General features: G+C 34.3%; 1 protein-coding gene across 6 annotated transcripts in view; it reads right to left on the bottom strand.

Moving 5' to 3' along the window:
- Positions 1–964: 964 nt before the first annotated feature.
- LOC105866636 (disintegrin and metalloproteinase domain-containing protein 32-like) overlaps positions 965–23,829 on the bottom strand; it is a 162,704-nt gene continuing 139,839 nt past the window's right edge. For all 6 annotated transcript variants that reach the window (XM_075997224.1, XM_075997228.1, XM_075997226.1 and 3 more), the window contains 8 exons: positions 19,939–20,044; positions 18,010–18,193; positions 15,441–15,524; positions 8,067–8,166; positions 6,840–6,996; positions 3,809–3,847; positions 1,825–1,863; positions 965–1,067 (listed from right to left, as the gene is read on the bottom strand). In XM_075997224.1, the coding sequence (XP_075853339.1) occupies positions 1,061–1,067; positions 1,825–1,863; positions 3,809–3,847; positions 6,840–6,996; positions 8,067–8,166; positions 15,441–15,524; positions 18,010–18,193; positions 19,939–20,044 (716 nt within the window). In that variant the 3' untranslated portion in view covers positions 965–1,060. The remainder of the gene's footprint in view (positions 1,068–1,824; positions 1,864–3,808; positions 3,848–6,839; positions 6,997–8,066; positions 8,167–15,440; positions 15,525–18,009; positions 18,194–19,938; positions 20,045–23,829) is intronic.

The raw sequence follows: 23,829 nt of genomic DNA, 5'->3' as shown, positions 1-23,829 counted from the left end.
CTGGAATGTATTTTCACTTTGTGTAGCTTCCTTCTTTTCTTTCATGCTTTCTTTTATGTGATAAACTGTATGAAATCGCTCTGTCTTTGTGATCCCTTTATTGCTGGCTCGACTTAGTACCAGTACTCACTCTTGACACTGGGAACCTGGTGATCAGGGCACATTCAGATGAACCTAATACTATCACAAGAATAAATGGAAAATTTGAACAGTCCTCTATTTGTTAACAAAATTAAATCTGTAATTTAAAATCTTCCCTCCAAGAAATCTCTAGTCCCAGAGTGCTTCATTGGTAAATTCTGCTAAACAGTTAATTGAAGATCTGAACAATTTTACACACACTGTCAGAAAAGGAAAATGAGAGAATCTTTTTCTAATTCATTTTATCAATCCTCATATCAAACTCTGAAAAAGGGCTAATCTTTGCTCCTAAGACCAGAACTCAAGCTCTCTGGGTCCTTCAGAAGCTGCCTCTCTGTCTTCTGCGCTTGACTCTGTGGGCCACCAGCCAAGGGCCAAGGGAAAAGTGAGGGATGGAGGGAGAGGCCTGGATGGGAAGGCATAATCCCTGAAGTAAACACAGTGTCCCCTCAGAAGCCCTGGCTGTGGTCTTGAGGAAGAGGAGGAGGGCAAACACCTGAATCTGCTAAACTGCATGCAGCCAGCCAAGCCTGTTGAGCAGGAGCAGGAGGAGGAACATGGCCCACTGGCCACAGCTGGTCCTGAATGAGGCTGAGCAAGGACCTGATGCATCTGGGGCCCCAAGCAGTCAACCAAAAGGGGGTGTCGTGGGGGAAGGGGCGGGAGCAAGAGTGGGAAGACCTCAGGGAGTCAGGTGGGGATGGAGATTCCTGAGTTTGGATGCTTTCTGTTAAGGGCCTTGAAGTGGCAGAACCGCAGCCCTAGGGGCTGCATTCTGAGGGAGAGGCGGGAGAGATAAAAACAGACACGCAGGCACATAAACTGGTCTTCACTTGGTTTATTGTTTCCTTCAGCTGTGACCACAGGAGCAAAAGCAGAACTTTCATTTCTCAGTGCCCATTGCCTTCTGAGGGTATTACTAGTTACTGTGGAAGAAAACAAAAGCACACACGCTCAAGGTCTGGTAGCAAATTCTCTCCCACTGCAATGCATACAGATCGTTGGGGTACTGCCATGTGTAAAATTCATTTGGCAGAAAAAGGAATTATTGAAAGAATGGTAAAGTTTGCTTAAGAAATTATTTGGTCATGAGTAACTTATATACTTCATGATTCTCTGTGATTTCTGAGGAACCAAAATGTTTAATCAGAAGCACTTGCAAATGACAAAATTTAACATTGTTTCACATTTAATGAGATATTTATGAATATAACAATATCTTTTTTTTAGGAATTAAAATCCATATTAATTTTACTTTTTTCCTTGAGCAAATTATTTTTGGTTTTTCACATTGTAAATAATTTGGGGAGTTCTTGAAAACTCATGGCTTTGAAGCATTGTGCTACAATGCCTAATGGATAAAATGGCCCTGATTATGAATTTGCCTTAAAACTGATATATAGGTCTTATATTTTTATAGGTGCAACCCTTTCATTCCATTCTATCAATGAGAATGTATTCTCAACAAATTTAGAACTTTACTAAACAGAAGAGAAAACCAGACTAAGTTGTTCAAATACTCATTATTAACAAGGTTTAGTAAAGATTGGTAGGTTATTTATTGGTGTAGTACTTTACCAATTCATCTATCCAATCAATGATTAGGAATTAATTGTGGATTATGAATTTTATTTTGATTTAATAAATATATTTATTGTAAGAGACACCTCCTAATGTACTTACCTATTGCTAGGTGTTTCGGTGTCTTCACGTGATTTGGATCTAAATATATAAGGAAATAACCTTATTAGGTTGATATAATACAATGTTTTAAAGTTATGTTATATTTAGTTTTGTTGCAATTTTTGCCTGTTTCCTTTCAAAGTTGTGCTAAAAAATATTTGCCAAATTTCTATTTTTATACTAATTATCACCAAAATTCCAAAAGAAAATTCTTGGGCCTCTTTTTCATTCTTTATATCCACAGATTTCTTAACCCCCAAATAAAAGAAAGGGAGAAGGAAAATAATGAATTGAAGACAAAGTAATCAAGATTAATTCACAGATAAGGCACTACTGTTAGTAAGATTAGTGAGAGATTCAGTGATAATAGTGACATAATTTTACCCCTCCCATCCTTTTCCTACCTCTGTTATTTTATACCTTAAAAACTTATAGTTGATTTTTCCTGCTACTCTGGCCATGAAAAATTGGTATTTAATATAATTAGTTCCCCCAAACCAATAAAAGGAATTGTATATATCGACTGTGAGCCTGATACCATTAGATTTCTGGCTTTTAAAACGACTCTTGTCTTTTTGTGTTTATCCAAGGAGTTGGCTCTATAAATATCTTCTACTGGCTTTCCAACAAAAAATTGTAACAATATAAATGTAAAAAGAACATAAATACAAGAAAATACACTAAGTATTATAATAGTAAGGCACATAAAGTATGTCTGCTTAGCCTATTAAATGTAAATTAAAGGAAAATCAAAGAATGCCTTTCTTGTGTATGCCAAACACAAGGCTAGACTTAGGGCTTAACACTGAAAATTATAGTCTTCAAATGCAATGTACATTGTCCTCTGGGTGATGCCCTGTCTATCCTTCAATCTAGCTGAACACCACTTCTAGAAGAGGATGCTTATGTGAGTGGCATATTCTTTGAGGAGAGACAATGTGAGGGGACAACTGGAGTCGTTACAATACTAATTAGCTGTGCATATGTGAAGTTCAAGAGTAATCACTCATTCATTAAATGAGTATTTATTGAATATTTACTCTGCTAGGTGCTGACTATAAATAGGTCAGCAAAATAAACATGTTCATTACCTTCAAGTGATTTCAGAGTACAAAGGGAGGGTAATGCTTCTAGGCGGGCAAAGGGTTGGGAGAACTGCAGTGTTTGAGCACTCCATCTCAACTCCCTTGGTGACAGTGACAAGGTGGGGACAACAAAGAAAATTAGCTTTTTTTCCCCCTCATACTTAGAGAAAGTAACTAATGTCTCCAAAAGAGGGACTATGTTGGGAGACATTCAAGAACAATATCTTCTTCTAGAATACCTCCTGAAGGACCTGGCTGAGACTATTTGAGTTAGCCTTTCTTAATAAATAGGAGTACACTCTAAAATAATGATAGAAAGTAAAGCATAGTGAACACATACACCAGAAATATAGTTATTATCATTTTCATGGATTATGTACTACACAGAATTGTATGAGATATGATTTTATATGAATGGCAACACAATAGTTTTGTTTACACTAGCATCACTGCAAACACTAAGTGATGCACTGCTCTATGATATTCTGATGGCTACATCACTGGGTGATATGAATTTTCCAGCTCTGTTACGATTTTATGGGACCAGCCTCATATATATGGTCCGTCACTGACTGAAATGTTTTGCAGCGCATGACTGTGTAACCCAAGTTGGGTAACTTCTATATAATCTTTTTCTTTACTAATTATACATATTATATCTCCCATTAGACTCAGCTTTTATTCATTGTTTCTTTAGTAGTAGACATCCAATAAACATTTATTAAATGAAGAAAGGACTAATTTGTTAGAAACTAATTTACTATATGTTAGTAGTCTGGTTTTCAGGGCATTGTTTGACCAATAGATGTTGTTCAAAGAATATTTAGAAATAAATTGTGAATTATCAATTAATTTTTCTTTTTCAACATGTATCTTAGAAACATCCCTAACCCACTTACCTGCTGGCATATGTGTCAGTGCTGCTTTCTGATCTGGATCTAAAAAAAATTAAAATAACATCTCAAGTAAGTAGTAAGAAAGCTTGCCAACTACATGTATAAAAGTCAGGCTATTTTATAAACAGTATTATCTCTTTTACAAGAGGTTACCATTTGAAGTGATGGATGTGTTAATTATCTTGATTGTGGTTACCATGTCACAATGTATACATACATCAGCTCATCATGCAATGTACCTTAAATATACACAGTTTTTGTCAATCATACCTCAATGAAGCTAGGGGAAAAAGATAACTGAACCTAGAATGAAAATTTTATCGGGTGGTGGGCCGGTGGGAGCGGGGAGGAAGGGAAGGATGTGTACTTACATGATGGGTGCAGTGTGCACCACCTAGGGGTTGGACATGCTTGATGTTCTGAAACAGCTGGGGGGAAGGGGTGGCAGGGGCAATATATGTAACCCTAACAATATTTCTACCTCCATAATATGATAAAATATGATGATTGGGTTTTTTTTTTTTTTTGAGACAGAGTCTCGCTTTGTTGTCCAGGCTAGAGTGAGTGCCGTGGCGTCAGCCTAGCTCACAGCAACCTCAAACTCCTGGGCTCAAGCGATCCTTCTGCCTCAGCCTCCCGAGTAGCTGGGACTACAGGCATGCGCCACCACGCCCGGCTAATTTTATACATATATATCAGTTGGCCAATTAATTTCTTTCTATTTATAGTAGAGACGGGGTCTTGCTCTTGCTCAGGCTGGTTTTGAACTCCTGACCTTGAGCAATCCGCCCGCCTCGGCCTCCCAAGAGCTAGGATTACAGGCGTGAGCCACCGCGCCCGGCCATAATATGATAAAATAAAAGGAAAAAAAGTAGGTTTCCAAAAGGAATGGTGATACTACACACACACACACACACACACGCACACGCACACACACCTCACAACACACATGCATATGAATACATGTAAGGGGGTAACTTAAAAGCCAAATGGCAAACAGACTGAAAAAGGAAGGTTATAGCTAGATGCCTAAGATCCTTGTGTTATTTAGAGAAAGACTATATGTAATGATTAAATCTAGACATTATATAACATTAACTATAAATACTAAAATTTAAAGAAAATCACCAAAACAATAAAACAGAATATAAAAATGTCCAAATAGTTGAAGAGAAAAAAAAGAGAGAATAACACAATTAGTAAAATGGATTTTATGAAAAGAAAAAGAAATACCCCCCCCCCCAAAATCATGGTAAATAGAAAAAAAATAAGATGGCAAATTTCAGTCTAAATATATATATGTCATAACATATAAAACATAAGCATAGCAAACACTACTACTGCATTCCACATAAAGGCTGTTTATAAGACACCAATTAAATGCAAAGATAGACTGAGTAAAAGGGGATGAAAATGATGTACCATATAAATGTCATTTTTGAAGAGAAAGTTGGTATAACAATCTGAAACTCATAAATTGTATTTAAGATATACTTATTAATGATTCAAAGAAAACACACCAAGAAAGTATAACTAAAATGAACATTACGTAGTTTTTGCATATATAAAGCAGAAATTTCAACAATCAGAAGGAAATCCACAATACATTGAAAACTTTGGTTTGCCTCTCACAGAAAATAAATTACCAGACAAGAAGAAAAAATGGAGAGTATAAAGATGATTTGAAATAACACAATTAAAAAGTTTGTGTTAAAAATAGTGAAGTATACATATCAACTATATACTTTTATAAGAATTTATTTCTTTTCTGGTTCTAACATTTAACAGTCTACATCATACAGTTTCTCGCAATAAGTTAACAAGTTGGAAGATTATTTTTAAAACAATGAAAATAAATCATATAATTGAAAACTAAAGACCACAATTTATTCATGATTTAAACAAGCAATTATACTGGGATTTTCTAATTTTTTAACTGAATGTCAATTCTATTAAAAACTGAAGAATACAGAGAAAATTACATATAAAGGAAAGGTTTTGACTTTAAAGGTATTTGTTAGAAAATAAGAAATACTGAAAATTAATAAATCATTAGATTCAAGAAAGCTAGAATTAGAATACAGGTAAAGAGAGCAGAAAGGAAAAAAAGTAAAACTTGATATAAAAAACAAAGTAAATATAGAGATCTCAACAAAACCAAAAATTATATTTTTCAAATTACTAAAAAAATAGAAACACATCTGAGAAGACTTTTCATAAAAAAGAATAATAAAAAGGAAAAACTACATAAACTACAATTAGAAAAGTAAATTCATCTACAGAGAATATAGATATTTAAAATTATATAAAAGCCAATACTAGATATGTCTCATGTGTGCTGCCACATGAAGTGAAAATATATAAGACACACCAAACTTTCAACATAGACATTCTCTGTATGGAAGAAGGGGTATTATGCTAGAGGAATTGCAGATGCAAATGTAATGGATAATTTCATAAAAGAAATAAGAAAACTATGAACATTATTTTTAGTGATGGGCAAAGGTAGATGTTTGTTAGCTTGCTCTCTTTCTTAGTGTTTGAATTATTTCTTTAAAAATAAAAATGTTGTAGGCTAAATTATAAATTTTCCTTCTGAAAACTTTACCAAAAGAATATTTTTTTAATTATTTCATAAATGAGGCAGCAATGTGAATTGAAATATTTCATCTGTGGTAGGGCACAGAAAACTGCATTTTAATGAATATTTCTAGTACCTCTTTTGTAGGTAACAGAGATCATCCTTTGATAACCTCTAGGGTATTTGAAAGCAATAAATAGGGATATATTTGGGTCCTCTCTCTCTCAAATTAGCAGTGCAATGACTTTGAAAGATTATTTAAAGTACATCTCCAAATCTTTGCATCTTTAAAATGGGATATTCACAACCATCTCAAAAAATTAAATGACATATTGATGTAATACTCAAAATCCTGGTAAAATATAGAGTATTGTTGCTGCTCATGATATAGCTTACATGTGACTAGATTCAAATGATACTAAAGTTTAACTTCAGAACACAAATTCAATTTACTCGCTACTTAGGGATTCCTCTTCCTTGGTGAACCACCTTTTCAAAAGATTCCATGCCAAAGCTACCATGGTTGTTACAATGAAAACAGGAAGAAAAATGTAGACACCTAGAAGCCAGGTTTTTTTAGTATTTCTTGAAGCTCTTCCCATGATTAAACCTAAAAATAAAAATATGTTAAAGATCAAAAATTAAACTTTCTACTTTAATTTTCAAGTTGTAACAAATTAATTAAAATGTTTTTAATTTTTATTACTATTTAGGGAACATAGAAAATAATTATGAAGACATAATCCTTGGGACCAAAAGTATTCTACATTTTATAGCAACTATAGAAACTCTATAACACTGTAAGTGGGGGTAAAAATTCAATGATACATACTGTGGGATTTCGTAATTGCGAAGTTATCCAAATTTGCACTGTCACAAGGTGTATTATCAAAGGACTTCAACGTATTTGTGTATATCCTATTTTTCTTTAGTAGATTGTAGGCTTTTGACATTAAGGATCTATGTTTATCAATGCAGTGCTACTAAAAGGACACTGGCATAAAAATCAGGAGACTTGATTCCTAATCCTAATTCTACCACTTGTTAGCCCTGGGCATACAGACCTAAACATATTCTCTAAAAATCCATAAGGAGAACTTTTTTTTTTGCTCACTGCATGTTAGAGACTACACCAGCAACTGGCATATTTTGAGTTCAATAAATATTTGCTAACTCAATGAATGAATGAATGACAGAAACTAAAGTCATGATGAACAAACAGAACATTGTGCCAGCATCCCTTCTGTCATGTCTTAAGCAGCAATTTATAGATTTTTCTCATTTAATCTACAAACTCTTTCAGAGTAAAATTTTATCTTCTATTTCATTTATTCCAAAACAGAAAATTGGTAACAGTACTAGACATAGAGTAAATGTTATTTGTTTTCAGCTGAAATCACAGGGTCAATCACAAATAGAGGTTGAAAACTATTCTAAAAGAAAATGTCAATGGTATTAGTAAATAGAAATTAAATATTCTGTTTCAATCATGATATTTTAATATTAGAAAGAGAGCAAAATTAAGAAAGCGTATTTAGTTTCTATTATTTGAGAGAACTCTTTTTACCTCTTCATTACATATATTACTCTTTTTTTAAGTGGCAAAAATCTAAGCTTTTTAGTGAAGATAAACAATTAGTGAATCTTATTCAATGAATTTCTAAAGAGATAGATACTTGCCTGTTCCCTCAGGAACTATAGTGGATTCCCTGGTACGTAATTCACAATTTGGAGGCAAGTAGCCATCAGTACAATTGCATTCCTCCCGGGAATTGCACACCTAAGGTCATTTAAAAAAAATAAATGATTATTTTAAAATACCTTCTCAGAGAAAGCAAAATTATGAGATGGATCATCAAGCTTACTTTTGTATAGTATTCTGGTATAATTTTGTTTATTTAGAGAGATAACCCCAAGTATAAAATGCTTGGTTTCTTAGATTAAAATATACCCTCAAAACAGCACGAACAAAAGGAGCTATAAAGTGAGGCTCATGATATTTGCATCAAGAAAATTTAACACCTTCAAATGTTTACCTGCAAATATAATGTACAATTTCAAAAATGCATACTTAAATTCTAATGAAAATGTGACCCTTACACCAGTGTTCTGGAGCCATCTAGTACCAGCTCCCAGAGCTGATCGTGTTCATCTCTTTCCACCTCCCCCTTCAGTGACTTCATGTTGGTAACTTGAAGTATGTGCCCTACTAATGAGGCTTTTACCCTCCCCAGGCAAGCCGCTAAACATTTACCAGCTTAATAATGCCTTTACCAGGATGGGTTTTGTTTCGTTTGCTTTTGTTTTGTCGATGGAAAACCCAAACAGTAAAACATTTCAAAGAGGTTTATCTCCGCCAATGTGAGTGGCCATGGCCTGATGGAAACACAGACCCAAAAGATTTTAGTAAGTGACCGTACGGCTGTTAGAATGTAACCCTGCTTTATACATTTCAGGGAAGCAGAAGTTACAGGCAAAGCCATGAATCAATACCTGGAGGTTACACACTGATTTGAAAAGGAGGGATATCTTGAAGCAGGGGCTTACAGAACATAGATGGATACAGAGATTCTTCAATTTGCAATTGGTGAAAGAAGGCTTTGTCTAAAAACTTGAAGCTAGCAGAAAGGAATATCTCAGTTAAGATAAGGAAATCTGGTAATCATTATGTGATGCTATGTCAGAGCCAAATTATGGGAGCAAGCCACAATATACTGGGTCAAAGTGACAAGTTCGACATAACTGATGGTCTGCAGATGTGACTTAACCATTGCCTGGCATGGCCTTAGGTCTTGTTTATAATTTGACATCTTATTGTCACAAAGAGTCTGCCCTGTCAGTTTTATGATCTCTATTTTAACATTTATGCTGGTCAGTTGTTGTTTCTAACAGCAATATAGAGGGGGTATAACGAGGTGTGCCTCACTTCCTGTCCTGTCATGGCAAGGATATCAGTTTTAAGATTTCTCTGGGGTCCCATTGGACGAGAGTGTGTCTGTTCAGTCATTTGGGGAAGCTTAGGGTTTTATTTTTAATTTACAGTTTGATTTTTAAGCAAAAGATTTTGTATTACAAGAGGGCATCAGATATACAGATATGGGATGACACCAGGAACTAATGGTATGGTATTTTTTTCTATGTTGACACCCCCCCCCCCAACACACACACACAAATCACCAATCTAGAGTATGGAATCTTGTGAAATTATCTTTCAATAATGAGAAAGAAATAAAGACATCCTCAGACAAACAAAAATTTAGAGCATTTATCAACCAATAGACCTGCCTTTCGAAGACATGTTAAAAGAAGTTTTTCAGAGAAAAGGAGAATTATACAGGTCAGAAAAATCTGATTTATATAAAGAAAAGAAAAACCTTAGAGAAAGAATTAAGTCAAACTAAAAACTGGGTTTTTTTTATACTTTTAATTGATCTAAAAGATAATAGTTTTTTCAGATGGTTTTACTACTGAACTCTACCAAGCATTTAAGGCAGAAATTATACCAACTTTCTACAATTTATTTCAGAACACAGTAGAAGAATGTTTCCTAATTCATTCTATCAAGCCAGCATTACTCTAATACCAAAGTCAGAGAAAGATATTATAAGAAATAGATACTACAGACTATATCTCTCATGAACATAGATGCAACCACCCACAAAAATGTTAGGAAATCAAATTCAACAACATAAAAAAGGAATTATGCACCACAACCAAGTGAGATTTATCCCACATATGCAACAATGGTTCAACATGATAGAGGCAGAAAAAGCATTAAACACCCATTTATGATAAGAACGCTTAACAAAATAGGCATAGACAAGTCTTATCTAAAAATAATACAAGCCATATATGACAAACCCACAGCCAACATCATACTGAATGGGGGAAAATTGAAAGCATTCCTACTTAGAACTGGAACCAGACAAGGTTGCCCTTTATCACCACTTCTATTCAACATAGTACTGGAAGTCCTAGCCAAAGCAATCAGATAAGAGAAGGAAAGCAAGGGCATCCAAATGGGGGCAGAAGAGGTCAAAATATCTCTCTTTTCTGATGATATGATCTTATATCTAGAAAACCCCAAAGATTCTTCCATGAGACTACTGGAATTGATAAACAAATTCAGTAAAGTCTTAGATTACAAAATCGATGTACAGAAATAAGTAGCAGTCCTCCTATACACGAAAAACAGTCAAACTGAGAAACAAATCAAGAACTCAATCTCCTTCACAATAGCAAAAAGAAAATGAAGTATCTAGGAATGTATTTAACTAAGGAGGTAAAAGCCTCTATAGGGAGAACTATGAAACACTGAAGAAGATAAGGAACTGAGGAAGGTAATAGCAGAACATACAAACAGGTGGAAAAACATACCATGCTTATGGGTCAGCAGAATCAACATTGTTAAAATGTCTATACTACACAAAATGATCAACAGATTCATGCGATCCCTATTAAAATACCAACATCACTTTTTACAGATCTAGAAAAAATAATTCTACACTTCATACAGAACCAAAGACGACCCCAGATAGCAAAAGCAATCTTAAGCAAAAAGAACAAATTGGGAGGCATCCATTTACCAGAATTCAAACAATGCTATAAGGCTATAGTAACTAAAACAGCATTGTATAGGCACTACAACAGAGACATAGACCAGTGGAACAGAACTGAGAATCCAGTTATAAAACCATCTTCATATAGCCATATAATCTTTGATGAAGCAGACAAAAACATACAATGGGGAAAAGAATCCTTATTCAATAAACGGTGCTGGGAAAACTGGATAGCCACATGTAGAAGACTGAAACAGGATCTGCACCTTTCACCTCTCACAAAAATCAACGACGCTGGATAACTGACTTAAACCTAAGGCGTGAAACTATAAGAATTCTAGAAAAAATGTTGGAAAAACTCTCATAGACATTGGCCTAGGCAAAGATTTTATGAGGAAGACCCCAAAGGCAATCACAGCAACCACAAAAATAAATAAATGGGACCTGATCAAATTAAAAAGCTTCTGCACAGCCAAGAAAACTATCATGTGAACAAACAGACAACCTACAGAATAGCAGAAATTATTTGCATGTTACAAATCCAATAAAAAACTGATAACTAGAATCTATATAGCTCTCAGGAAAATGAGCAAGAAAAAACAACCTTATCAAATGTGGGCAAAAGACATGAACAGAAACTTTTCAAAAGAAGATACACTAATGGCTAACAAATACATGAAAAAATGGTCAACATCTCTAATCATCAGGGGAATGCAAATCAAAACAATAATGAGGTATCACTTATCTCCACTGAGAATGGCTTTTATCAAAAAGTCCCCAAACAATAAATGTTGGTGTGGATGTGGAGAGATAGGAACACTCATACACTGCTGGTGGAACTGCAAACTAGTACAACATCTGTGAAAAGCAACATGGAGATACCTCAAAGAGCTACAAGTAGAACTACCATTTGATCCAGATCCATTACTGGGCATCTACCAAAAAGAACAATAGACATTCTATAAAAAAGACACCTGTACTTGAATGTTTATAGCAGCACAATTCACAATTGCAAAGATGTGGAAACCACCCAAGTGTCCATCAATGCATGAGTGGATTAATAAAATGTAGTATACGTATACCATAGAGTACTATTCAGCTCTGAGAAACAATGGTGATATAGCATGTCTTGTATTTTCCTGGATAGAGCTGGAGCCCATTCTACTAAGAGAAGTATCCCAAGAATGAAAAAACAAGCACCATATGTACTTGCCATCAAGTTGGTTTTCACTATCAACACTTATGAGCACATATAGTAATAACATTCATCAGGTATCTGGCTGATGGAAGGGGGGAGGCGGGGATGGGTATATACACATCCAATGGGTCCAGTGTGCACCGTCTTGGGGATGGGCATGCTTGAAGCACTGACTTGGGTGGGGCAATGGCAATATATGTAACCTAAACATTTGTACCCCTGTAATATGCTGAAATAAAAAAGAAAGAAAAGAAACCCAGAAAAAAAAACATTATAAAATCAGTTGATGTAATTCTTTACACATAGTCTAATGAAGAAAACAGTCACATTTATGATATCAATAAATACAGAAAAAGCATTCAACCAATAAAATCCCATTTGTATTTATCATTTTTTTTAAAACAAACTATCAGCAAATTGGAAATAGAGGAAATATTTTTCAAGTAGATAAAGAATATCTAACAAAAGACTTGTAGCTGACATAATACTTAATGGTGAGAAATTAGACACTTTCCCACTGAGATTATAAACAATGTAAGGATGTCCCCTCTCACCACTCCTACTTCAACATCAAACTGGAAGTTCTAGCTAGTACAGTAAGACAAGAAAAGGAAATAAAAATACACCAAATGGGAGGAAAAATAAAACTGTCATTGTTTGCATATGTAATAAGCTATGTGGAAAATCCAAAAAGAATTGAAGAGAAAAGAAACTCTTGGAACTAAAAAGTGATTACAGAAAGATTACAATATATATGGTTAAATGTACAAGAGCCAATCATTTTCCTACTGGAAGAGCAATGAACAAATGCCATTTTAAATTTAAAACATACCATCATTTATATTAGCATCCCCCAAAATGAAGTACTTAGCTATAAATCTAATAAAATATGCACAATATCTACATGAGAAAAATTACAAAACACTGATGAAAAAATTAATAAAAAAAGAACTAAATGAATGAGGAAGTATAACATGTTAATGGATAGGTAAACTCATTGTTGTCAAGATATAAATTCTTCTTAACTTCATCTATAGACTGAATGCAATTCCACTCATAATCCCTGCAATTTGTTTTGTGGAAATCAACAAATTGAATCTACAGTTTATCTGTAGAAGCAAAAGGCCCAGAATAGCTAACTCAATATTGAAAGGAGAAGTTAGAAGACTAATACTACCCATCTTAACATATCATAAATCTATTGTATTCAAGGCAGTATGTTATTGAAGAAAGAATAATCTAAAATGAAATGAAACAGGATAGAGGGCCCAAAAATAGACATATGTAAATCTAGTCTGTTGGTCTTTGATGAAACAAAAGCAATATGGTAGAGAACAGAAAGCCTTTCCAAAAGTGGTGCTGTAACAAGTAGACATCCATACAGAAAAAAATAACCTAGACACAGACCTTACAACCTTCAAAAAGTTAACACAAAATGGATCATAGATATAAATATAAAATGCAAAACTAAAACTCCTAGAAGATAATTTAGGAAAAAACCTAGATGACCTCGGGTATGGCACAGACTTTTTAGATATAATACCAGAGGCACAGTCCATGAAAGAAAGAATTGAGATGCTAGACTTCAATAAATTAAAATTTTCTCTTGTATGAAAAACACTCTCAAGACAATGAAAAGATAAGCCACAGACTTGGAGAAAATATTTGCAACAGACACATCTGATATAGGACTGTGACTCAAAATACACAAATGACACTTAAAACTCAACAAAAAGAAAACAAACATCCTCATTTAAAAATGGGCAGAATATCTTAAAAGACCCCTCATCAAAAAATATATATAGATGGTATATACATATATGAACAGATGCTCCACATCATATTTCATCATGAAAATGCAAACTAAAACAACAATGAGATACCACCACACACCCATTAGAATGGCTAAAATCCAAAACATTGACATCAACTCTTGGTTTGGATGTGGAGGATGTTTATTTCAGCTTTATTCATGGTACCAAACTTGGAAGCAACCAAGATGTTCTTCAGTAGGTGAATGGATAAAAAACTATACATACAGACAAAGGAATATTATTTAACACTAAATAGAAATGAGCTATAAAGAAATGAAAACATATGGAGAAACTTTAAATGTATATTACTAAGTGAAAGAAACCAATCTGAAAAGGCTATATACTGTATGATTCCAATAATATGCCAACCTGGAAAAGGAAACACTACGGAGATAGTAAAATGATCACTGGTTGTCAGGGATTTGGTGTGAAAAGGACAGGATGAAAAGGCAGAATATAGAGGCTTTTTAAAACAGTGAAAATATTCTGTATGATATTATAATGGTGGATACATGTCCTTATATATTTGTCAAAACCCATAGAATGTACAACAGCAAGAGTGAATCCTAAGGTAAACTATGGACTTTGGATGATAATGATGTGTCCATGTAGGTTTATCCACAGTAACAAATATACCTCTCTGGTAGGGGATGGAAGAAGCTTAAATGCATACCAGTAAGTGAAACAAGTCAATCTGAAAATACTACATACTGTATGATTCCAATAACATGACATTCTGAAAGAGGAAAATCCATGGAGACAGTAGAATGATCAGTGGTTGCTAGAGGGTCAGGGGAGAAGGAAAGATGAATTGATGGAGCACAAGATTTTTAGGGCAGTGAAAATAATGTGTTTGGTATTATAATGACAGATATGTGTCATTTTACATTTGTAAGGACCCAAAGAATGTACAACACTAATAGTGAACCCTAATGTTAACTATGGACTTTGGCGATAATCTCTATGTAGGTCATCACTTATAACAAATGTACCACTCTGGTGTGTGATGTTAAAATTGAGGAAGGTTATATGGATGTGGGATGAGGGGGTGTATGGGAAATCTCTGTACTTTCCACTGTAAGGTTCCGTGAACCTAAAGCTGCTCTAAAAAATAAAGCCTATTTTTTAAAATAGAGAGAAAATCAGCAGTTTTCCCTGACCCTATGTAATAATACAGGCACAAGAGTTGTGGCATAATTATCTTCTCTTCGTGAACAGGTTAATGTATTTATTGGAAAATTTAACACCTTCTGAAAAGCATCAGACTATAATAATTTTTTTTAGATGATCAGGAATTTAATTCCACTCAAAATGTTTTCTAAAACTAATTATGGCAGCTGACTTTAGCAACTTAATTCAGCTCTAAAGTGAAACTAGATGCAACAGGGCACATAGTAGCAACTCAGTAAATGTTATAAATTAATGAATGATGCTAAAAAGTGTCCCAAATAGATATGATTCAGGGAAACATGTGCTTACTTACTCCATGTCCAGAGCACTTTTTTGAACAAGTTGCTGACACACTCTTAATAAACCTTGATTCTCTACACATTTTGTTTATACAAATCTAAAAAAAAACACATACAAAAATGTTTCCAAGCCAAAGAGGTCCAGCATTCATAACATCACAATTAGTAATTATATAACATAAAATCATAACCATTTAATGCTATAACTTTCATTCTCAGTACTACTTTTGCTGCATTCCAGAAATTAGATAAATTATATTTTCATTTACATTTAATTTGAACATTTAAAAAATTCTCTTGAGAATTTTTCCTTGACCCATGTGTTGTTTAGAAATGTGTTATTTAATTTATAAGAATTTGGGAATTTTCCAGGTAACCCTAATATAAACTATGACCTTTGAGTGTCAGTGATGTGTCAATGTAAGTTCATAAATTCTAACAAATATACCATATTGGTGTGGGTTGTGCATAAAGAGAGGTTGCATGGGGTGGGTAGGGATGAGGAAGATATTAGAACTTTGTGTATTCCACTCAATTTTTCTGTGAACCTAAAATGGTACTAAAATATAAAGTCTATTATTTAAACATTTTAAAAAAAATGATTCAGGCAGAGAAGTAGGGAATGTCAATGCAATAAGATTGGCTATAAAAAATAATTATAACGATTTCATTACAATAACATGAAATATAACAAAACTATTCCTGAGCAAATAGTTAAAATAATACCATGTATTAATTGTACATATCAAAATTTTACATAGAAAAAAATTAATTAAATATAATCATGGCATATATTCAGTTTTCATAAAATATGAGCCTTTATTAGAGTACCATCGTATTTAATAAATAAATGCAATAGAAATTTTTATTAAAATATACTAGAGATGTGTATCATTCTATTATTGAATGTATTATATAAAAACTTTATATATAAATTTTTTAACTTTCAAGTATAATAATCAAGGACTAAGGATATATTCCAAACTCCATTATTTATAGCAATCTCAACTTCCCTAAATACAGTTTTATTGCAAGAGTCCAATAATACTTTTTCTTAAAAAAATTATTTTAGAATAAGTAAATAGCATTTGAGTTTGTTTCTAGCTTAAAATGAGATAATGTATGTGAAGATTAATACCTTTTCAACATTAAAGCACAGCACAACTCTCTCCAAAGAAACTGGTCTCACAAAAGTTCTTCTAAATCCAAACAACTTTAAACTTTTAATGTGTTGAGTCTTCTCACTGGTCCTAGGCCATGAAGGTGTGCCTAACAACTCCTGTTGGAATGTAGTATCTCTTGCGTGCCTGGCTTAGTTGAAATTGAGATAGAGTCCTACCACATAAGGATACTTACTTACAGAAACCATACTAAGAATGTTTCATCCTGTATGATTTATTGTATCATTAAAAACTACCTGACAAAATTTGTTTTCACACGTTATCTCTGAGAAGAATTGTCCATATTATAAAAAAAGATTCTACTCTTACTAAATTATGTACTGAATACTCTCAAACCATCTTTTGCTTTTGTTGCACTTCAGTTGCTTTGGCCCCATGGCCTAAATATATCTACTGAGTTCTAGATAACCTCCTTCAATAGGGCATATGATTCCTGAGCATAAAAAGTAAATCAAGGGGAGGGGAATAAAAAAAAAAGGAAATCGATATTAATGGGTCTACATACTTTACCTACAAGAAACTTCATTTAAACCACAAAACCACTAATAGTGGCTACTAATGTATACATTTCACATCTAAAGATACTAAAGCTTAAGTGTATCAAATAATTTGTTCAAGATAATCTATTAAGTAACTGTCAGAGTCAGAAATCAAATCTATGTGTACCTCTCTTTAAAGACTTCACTTTAAATTATTTTGTATTTCCTCATGAGCTAAGATATGGTCAGGAAATAAATAAAATTCTGAAGTACATTTATTTCCTCTATTTATTCTCTAGATGTTGGTTGGTTTCAAAGACAAATTATAATGATAATAATCAATCATAACAGTTAAACTGTATTTAGCTCTTACTATGTGCTGGGCCTGTGCTAAGCTCTTAAACTGTTACCTCATTTCATCTTCACAATACCCTACAGAGAAAATGCTATTATTACCCAACTTTATACATTGCTGATGTATCTCAGATTGGCTAGGAAACCTGAAAAATGTCAAACAATAAGAGGTGAAGATTTGATTCTTAACAGCCTGATCTAAGCTGTGCTCTTATTGACAGGGACGCAACAAGACGTATATTCCTAAGTGGTATTTCATCCTTCCTCTTCTGAGAATAAAAGCAAGTTTCCATGCTGTGGAGTATCTGACCACAATATATTCTCAAGATCTCTTCTCTTCTCACTCCAACCCCCAAACACTTGGGGCCTCCTACTCATAACACTGAAATTCTGAAGGGGATAAAACATTCCCATTTCTCTCTTAATATTTGGAGATCAATTTAAGCTTATTAATCTCTCCAAGCATTTAAGGTTACATAATACTAGAATGAATTAAAGTTTGATATTTAAATGGAAAGATTTATTGAAGCAATGAATAAAACTAGATTTAAAAAATAGATTTTATTTACCTTTTCAGTATCACAAACAGTGCCATCTTTCGACATCAAGGGATCTGGAGCTTGTAGATGCTCCGGGTGGTCTATAGATACGCATACAGTATCTCGTACGAAAGCATAAATCACATTACCCATTTTTGGATAGAAAGGAGTTCGAGCAGGGTAGGTACAAACTAATCGCCCACAGATAAGACCACTGTGAACATAATAAAATTATGTGATAATTATACATTAGGCATTTATTAGGAAAGCTTTGAGTTTGCTTTCTTTGACCAAAAATAGAAAGAGGGAAAGAGAGAAAGGAAGAGAAGAAAGAAAGAAAGAGAGAGACAGACAGAGGCAGAGACAGAGAGAGGGAGGGAGGGAGAGAGAGAGAGAGAGAGAGAGAGAGAGTGAGAGAGAAGGGAGGGAGGGAGGGAGGGAGGGAGGGAGGGAGGGAGGGAGGAAGGAAGGAAGGAAGGAAGGAAGGAAGGAAGGAAGGAAGGAAGGAAGGAAGGAAGGAAGGAGGGAGGGAGGGAGGGAGGGAGGGAGGGAGGGAGGGAGGAAAAACAAAGAAGGAAGAAAGGAAGAAAGGAAGAAAGGAAGAAAGGAAGAAAGGAAGAAAGAAAGAAAGAAAGAAAGAAAGAAAGGACAAGAAAAGAGAAGAGAAGAGAAAAGGAAGGAAGAAAAAGAAAGAAAGAGAGAGAGAAGGAAGAAAGGAAGGAAGGAAGGAAGGAAGAAAGGAAGGAAGGAAGGGAGGGAGGGAGGGAGGGAGGGAGGGAAAGAAAGAAAGAAAGAAGAAAGAAAGAGAGAGGAGGGAGAGGAGGGAGGGGAGGGGAGAGGAGGAGAGGAGAAAGAAAAGAAAGGAAGGCAGGCAGTAGGTTGGTTGCTTCTTCATTTATGCTAGTATATCTAAGGAAAATGGAATGCTTTAAAAGTAACATTTAAAGTAAAAAGTAAAAGAGTATAAATCCATTGATCCAATCTTATCTTTTAATGATATTAGTGGTCTTTTATTACTGTGCAGATTATATATTTACTGTTAAATAATCAGCTCACTCTAATATTTTATATCCCCTTGTAGACGGAAAGATGAAAAAGTTGTAAGCGCTATTCTTTTGTATCTTACAATCTAATACTCTATGGCTTACAATACAAATATGATTCAAATGCCATTAAAATGATACAAGTGAAATTAACAAATCCTCATGGGAATTTAAGATGTGGAAACACTATAATAGTTAGGGAAGACTTCATAGAGAAGATGCCACCTGAATCAAGGTGGCATCAATTAGTAGCTACTAATCAATTAGTAGCTTTCAACAGTACTAATTAGTAGCTTTCAACAATCAATTAGTAGCTTTCAACAGTAATAGTGAGGCATTTTGAAACAAAAGTAACAGTATAAGCAAATCGAGGAAGCATAAAACTACATGCTATGTTTATGAGTCTACAAATTCTATAAGTGCATGAATATGCTTTGCTAACTAGAATTTAGCCCAGTGTCTGGCACATAGTATGTTCCTAATAAATGTTATTTTAAAATAAACTAATCAAAAGCTAGCTCTTCAGATGTAGTAAAAAATGAATTTCATTTTATAGACACTGGGAAGTCTTCATTTTGAATAAGTATCAAAGTGGATGGGGATACTATTTTTATAACGAATAATGAACAGATATGGAGAAAAATGGTGCAATGGGCACTATGATTTTCAATTTTGATTTGTATTTAGTAACCCAAGGATCATTCATAGGTAAAGATTAAAAAATAAGATGAAGTTTTATACTGTAGCTCAAGAAAGATGGCTAAGCTAGAGGTTTTAATTTAAGATTCACTCCCATGCACATGTACTTTAAACCATTGGAATGAATGACATATATTAAGGAGAGACAAAAAAGATATGTGTGTGTATATGTATATATATATGAAGAAAAAGTATCATTTATATTTGTATAGCATACTTCCACAAACAGAATACATATCCCGATCCACGGTAGCCGCAGTTCCCAAAGCTGTCTCCATGAGAATGTATTTCTTCATAGCAGGAATATGGAGCACTTCTGGAACCTGTCAAAGTTAGAAATATATTTGGATTAAAACAAATGTTTTCTTTTTTTATCTTTTCCATTTCTTAATATATATATGTTTTCTTTGCTTTCTCCATTATTATCTAATTCAAAGATTTTCCTAGCAATGTTGTAATGAAAAAGAAAAATGCATCGTGAAGGCTGATGCTCATGGTTATTCCTCCTTTTACTTCATTTTCATTCATTTCCATCACAGAAGAAATATGGCAGAGTAGAGAGTTATAGAAGTGTAAATTAGGAGAGGATTCTGCATATGAAAACAATAGAGAGGTAATACAAGGAAACTATACTATTCTAGATTCTGACTGGGAATTCATAAAAAGCCAGGTATATAACAAAATCAATGACATTTCTTCAATGAGAAGACATTTTATCATATTTTCAGGTCATCTAAACTGAAGGAATCAAAATCAGCAACCTAGGTATTTACCTATTTTTTCCTTCATTGCTATATTGTTTTTTTTAATTTCTCTGTAAAAAATTACCAAGACTTAGAAGTTTAAAACAATATCAATTTAAGTCTCAGTTTCTGCAGGTCAGAAGTTCAGTCAGGCACAGGTGGGTTCTCTGCTCAGGGTCTCACTATGCTGAAATCAAGGTCTTGGTTGGGGCTATAGTAACATCTGAGGGTGGAGTCTCCTTCAGAGCTCACTGGTTATTGGAAGGATTCAGTTTTTTTGCAGTTGGACATCTGAGGTTGCATTTTCTTGCTATATCTGCCAGGTATTGCTCTTGGCTCTTAGAAAGTCTCCCCAGGTCCTGGTCTCATGCCCCTCCAAAATATGATAGCTTCCTTCTTCCAAATAAGCAAAAGAATCTTCCTGAAACCTCCTGTGTTTTATGTGCTCACTTGATCAGTTCAGCCCCACCCTTTTGATTAAATCAAAGTTGACTGATTATGGGTCTTAATTATATTCTCAGAATTCCTTTGAATTTACTATATAACCTAATCACAGGAATGATATTCCATCATATATTCCCTAGTTCTGCCTCAACCCAAAGTCAGAGAACCATCCACAATGTACATGTACCAGAAAAAATTAAGAGGTCATTTTAGGATTCTGCCTAGTACATTATCTTCAGTTACCTGCTCCAAAGTGAACTTGTCTAAGAAGGACTGCCTGGTCTATAAAAGCAGATAATAATATCTACTCCCATTAATTGTTATGATAATTAATGATTCTTATGTTGATTTATTTTGTTTATTTAATGCCCACCTAATCTCTCTCCATTCTCTCTTTTTTAAATCTTTTTTTTTAAAAAATTTCAGCATATTATGGGGGTACAAATTTTAAGGTTTCAAATAATGCCCTTGCCCCCCTAACCCCACAAATCAGAGCTTCAAATGTGACCATCTCCCAGACAATGCACATCTCACTCATTATGTATGTATATATCGCCCGGTCCCCCCCCCCCCCCCGCCACCTGCCCAATACCCAATTAATGTAGTTCCTATGTGTCCACTTAGGTGCTGCTTAGTTAATACCAGTTAGCTGGTGAGTATATATGGTGCTTGTTTTTCCATTCTTGGGATACTTAACTTAGTAGTATGGGTTCCAGCTCTATCCAGGAAAATACAAGATGTGCTATATCACTGTTGTTTCTTAGAGCTGAATAGTATTCCATGGTATACATATACCATATTTTATTAATCCACTCATGAATTGATGGGCACTTGGGTTGTTTCCACAGCTTTGCAATTGTGAATTGTGCTGCTATAAACATTTGAATGTAGGTGTCTTTTTTGTAGAGTGTCATTTGATCTTTTGGGTAGATGCCCAGTAATGGGATTGCTAGATCAAATGGTAGACCTAGTTGTATAGCTTTAAGGTATCTCCATATTGCTTTCCATAGAGGTTGAACTAGTTTGCAGTCCCACAAGCAGTGTACAAGTGTTCTTATTTCTATGCATCCATGCCAACATCTATTGTTTTAGGACTTTTTGATAAAGGCCATTCTTACTGAAAATAAGTGATATCTCATAGTGGTTTTGATTTGCATTTCCATGATGATTAGAGATGTTGAAAATTTTTTCATAAGTTTGTTAGCCATTCTTTTGTCTTCTTTAGAAAAGTTTCTGTTCATGTCATTTGCCCACTTTTTGGTAGAGTTCTTTGATTTTTTCTTGTTGCTTTTTGTGAGTTCTAAGTAGATTCTAGTTATCAACTCCTTATCAGATGTATAGGATGCCAACATTTTCTCCCATTCTATATAGGCTGTCTTGTTTGCTTTCAAGACTGTTTCTTTGGCTATGCAGAAGATTTTTAGTTTGATCATGTCCCATTTATTTATTTTTATTGCTGCTGTGATTGCCTTTGGGGACTTCTTCATAAACTCTTTGCCAAGGCTGATGTCTAGGAGAGTGTTTCCAACATTTTCCTCTAGAATTCTAATAGTTTCATACCTTAGGTTTAAGTCTGTTATCCAGCATGAGTTGATTTTTGTGAGAGGTGAAAGGTGTGGATCCTGCTTTAGCCTTCTACAAGTGGCTATCCAGTTTTCCCAGCACCATTTATTGAATAGGAATTATTTTCCCCAGTGTATGTTTTTGTCTGCTTTGTCAAAGATTAGATGGCTATATGAGGATAGTTTTATATCAGGCTTCTCAGATCTATTCCACTGGTCAATATTCCTACTTTTGTGCCAATACCAAATTGATTTAATTACTACAGCTTTGTAGTACAGTTTGATATCTGGAATATTAATATTTCCCATTTTGCTTTTATTTCCTAGAATTGCTTTTGATATGTGGGGTCTTCTCTGGTTCCAAACGAAGCATAAAATTATTTCTATATCTGTGAAGAATGATGTTGGGATTTTAACAGGTATTGCATTGAATCTGTAAATCAGCTTGGGTAGTATAGACATTTTAACAATGTTGAGTCTGCCGACCCATGAGCATGGTATGGGTTTCCATCTGTTTGCATTCTCTTCTATTTCCTTCCTCAGTGTTTCATAGTTCTCCCTGTAGACATCTTTTACCTCCTTGGTTAAGTATATTCCTAGGTACTTTATTTTCTTTGTTGCTATTGTGAAGGGTATTGAGTCTTTGATTTGGTTCTCAATTTGATTGTTGTTGGCGTATATGAATGACTCTGATTTCTATGTATTGATTTTGTGTCCTGAGACTTTACAAAATTCATTTATCAATTCCAGGAGTCTCTTGGTTGAATCCTTGGGAATTTCTAAATATCATATCATCAGAAAACAATAAAAGTTTGATCTCTTCTGCCCCTATTTGGATACCTTTGATTCCACTTTCATGTCTGATTGCTATAGCCAGGACTTCCAGCACTATGATGAACAGAAGTGGAGATAGTGGGCAGCCTTTTCTGGTTCCAGTTCTAAGTGGGAATGCTTTCAGTTTTTCCACATTCAGTATGATGTTGGCTATGGGTCTGTCATATATGGCTTGTATCATTTTTATGTATGTCCCTTCTATGCCTATTTTATTAAGTGTTCTTATTATGAAAGGGTGTTGAATTTTGTCAAAAGATTTTTCTGCATCTATCAAAGAATCATATGGTCTTTGTTTTTGCTTCTGATTAAGTAGTGAATTACATTTATAGATTTATGGATGTTAAACCATCCCTGCATCCCTTCATTCCCTGGGTTGAAGCCCACTTGGGTGTGATGGATTATTTTCTTGATAAGCATCTGGATTTGGTTAGCTAACATTTTGTTGAAAATTTTTGGATCTATGTTCATAAGGGATATTGGTCTGTAGTTTTCTTTTTTTGTTGCATTACTCTCTGGTTTTGGTAT

This window comes from Microcebus murinus, chromosome 24 (assembly GCF_040939455.1).
Source record: "Microcebus murinus isolate Inina chromosome 24, M.murinus_Inina_mat1.0, whole genome shotgun sequence".
NCBI lineage: Eukaryota > Metazoa > Chordata > Mammalia > Primates > Cheirogaleidae > Microcebus > Microcebus murinus.
The sequence above is the reverse complement of the archived record's forward strand: the minus strand, read 5'-3'. Positions and strand labels throughout refer to the sequence as shown.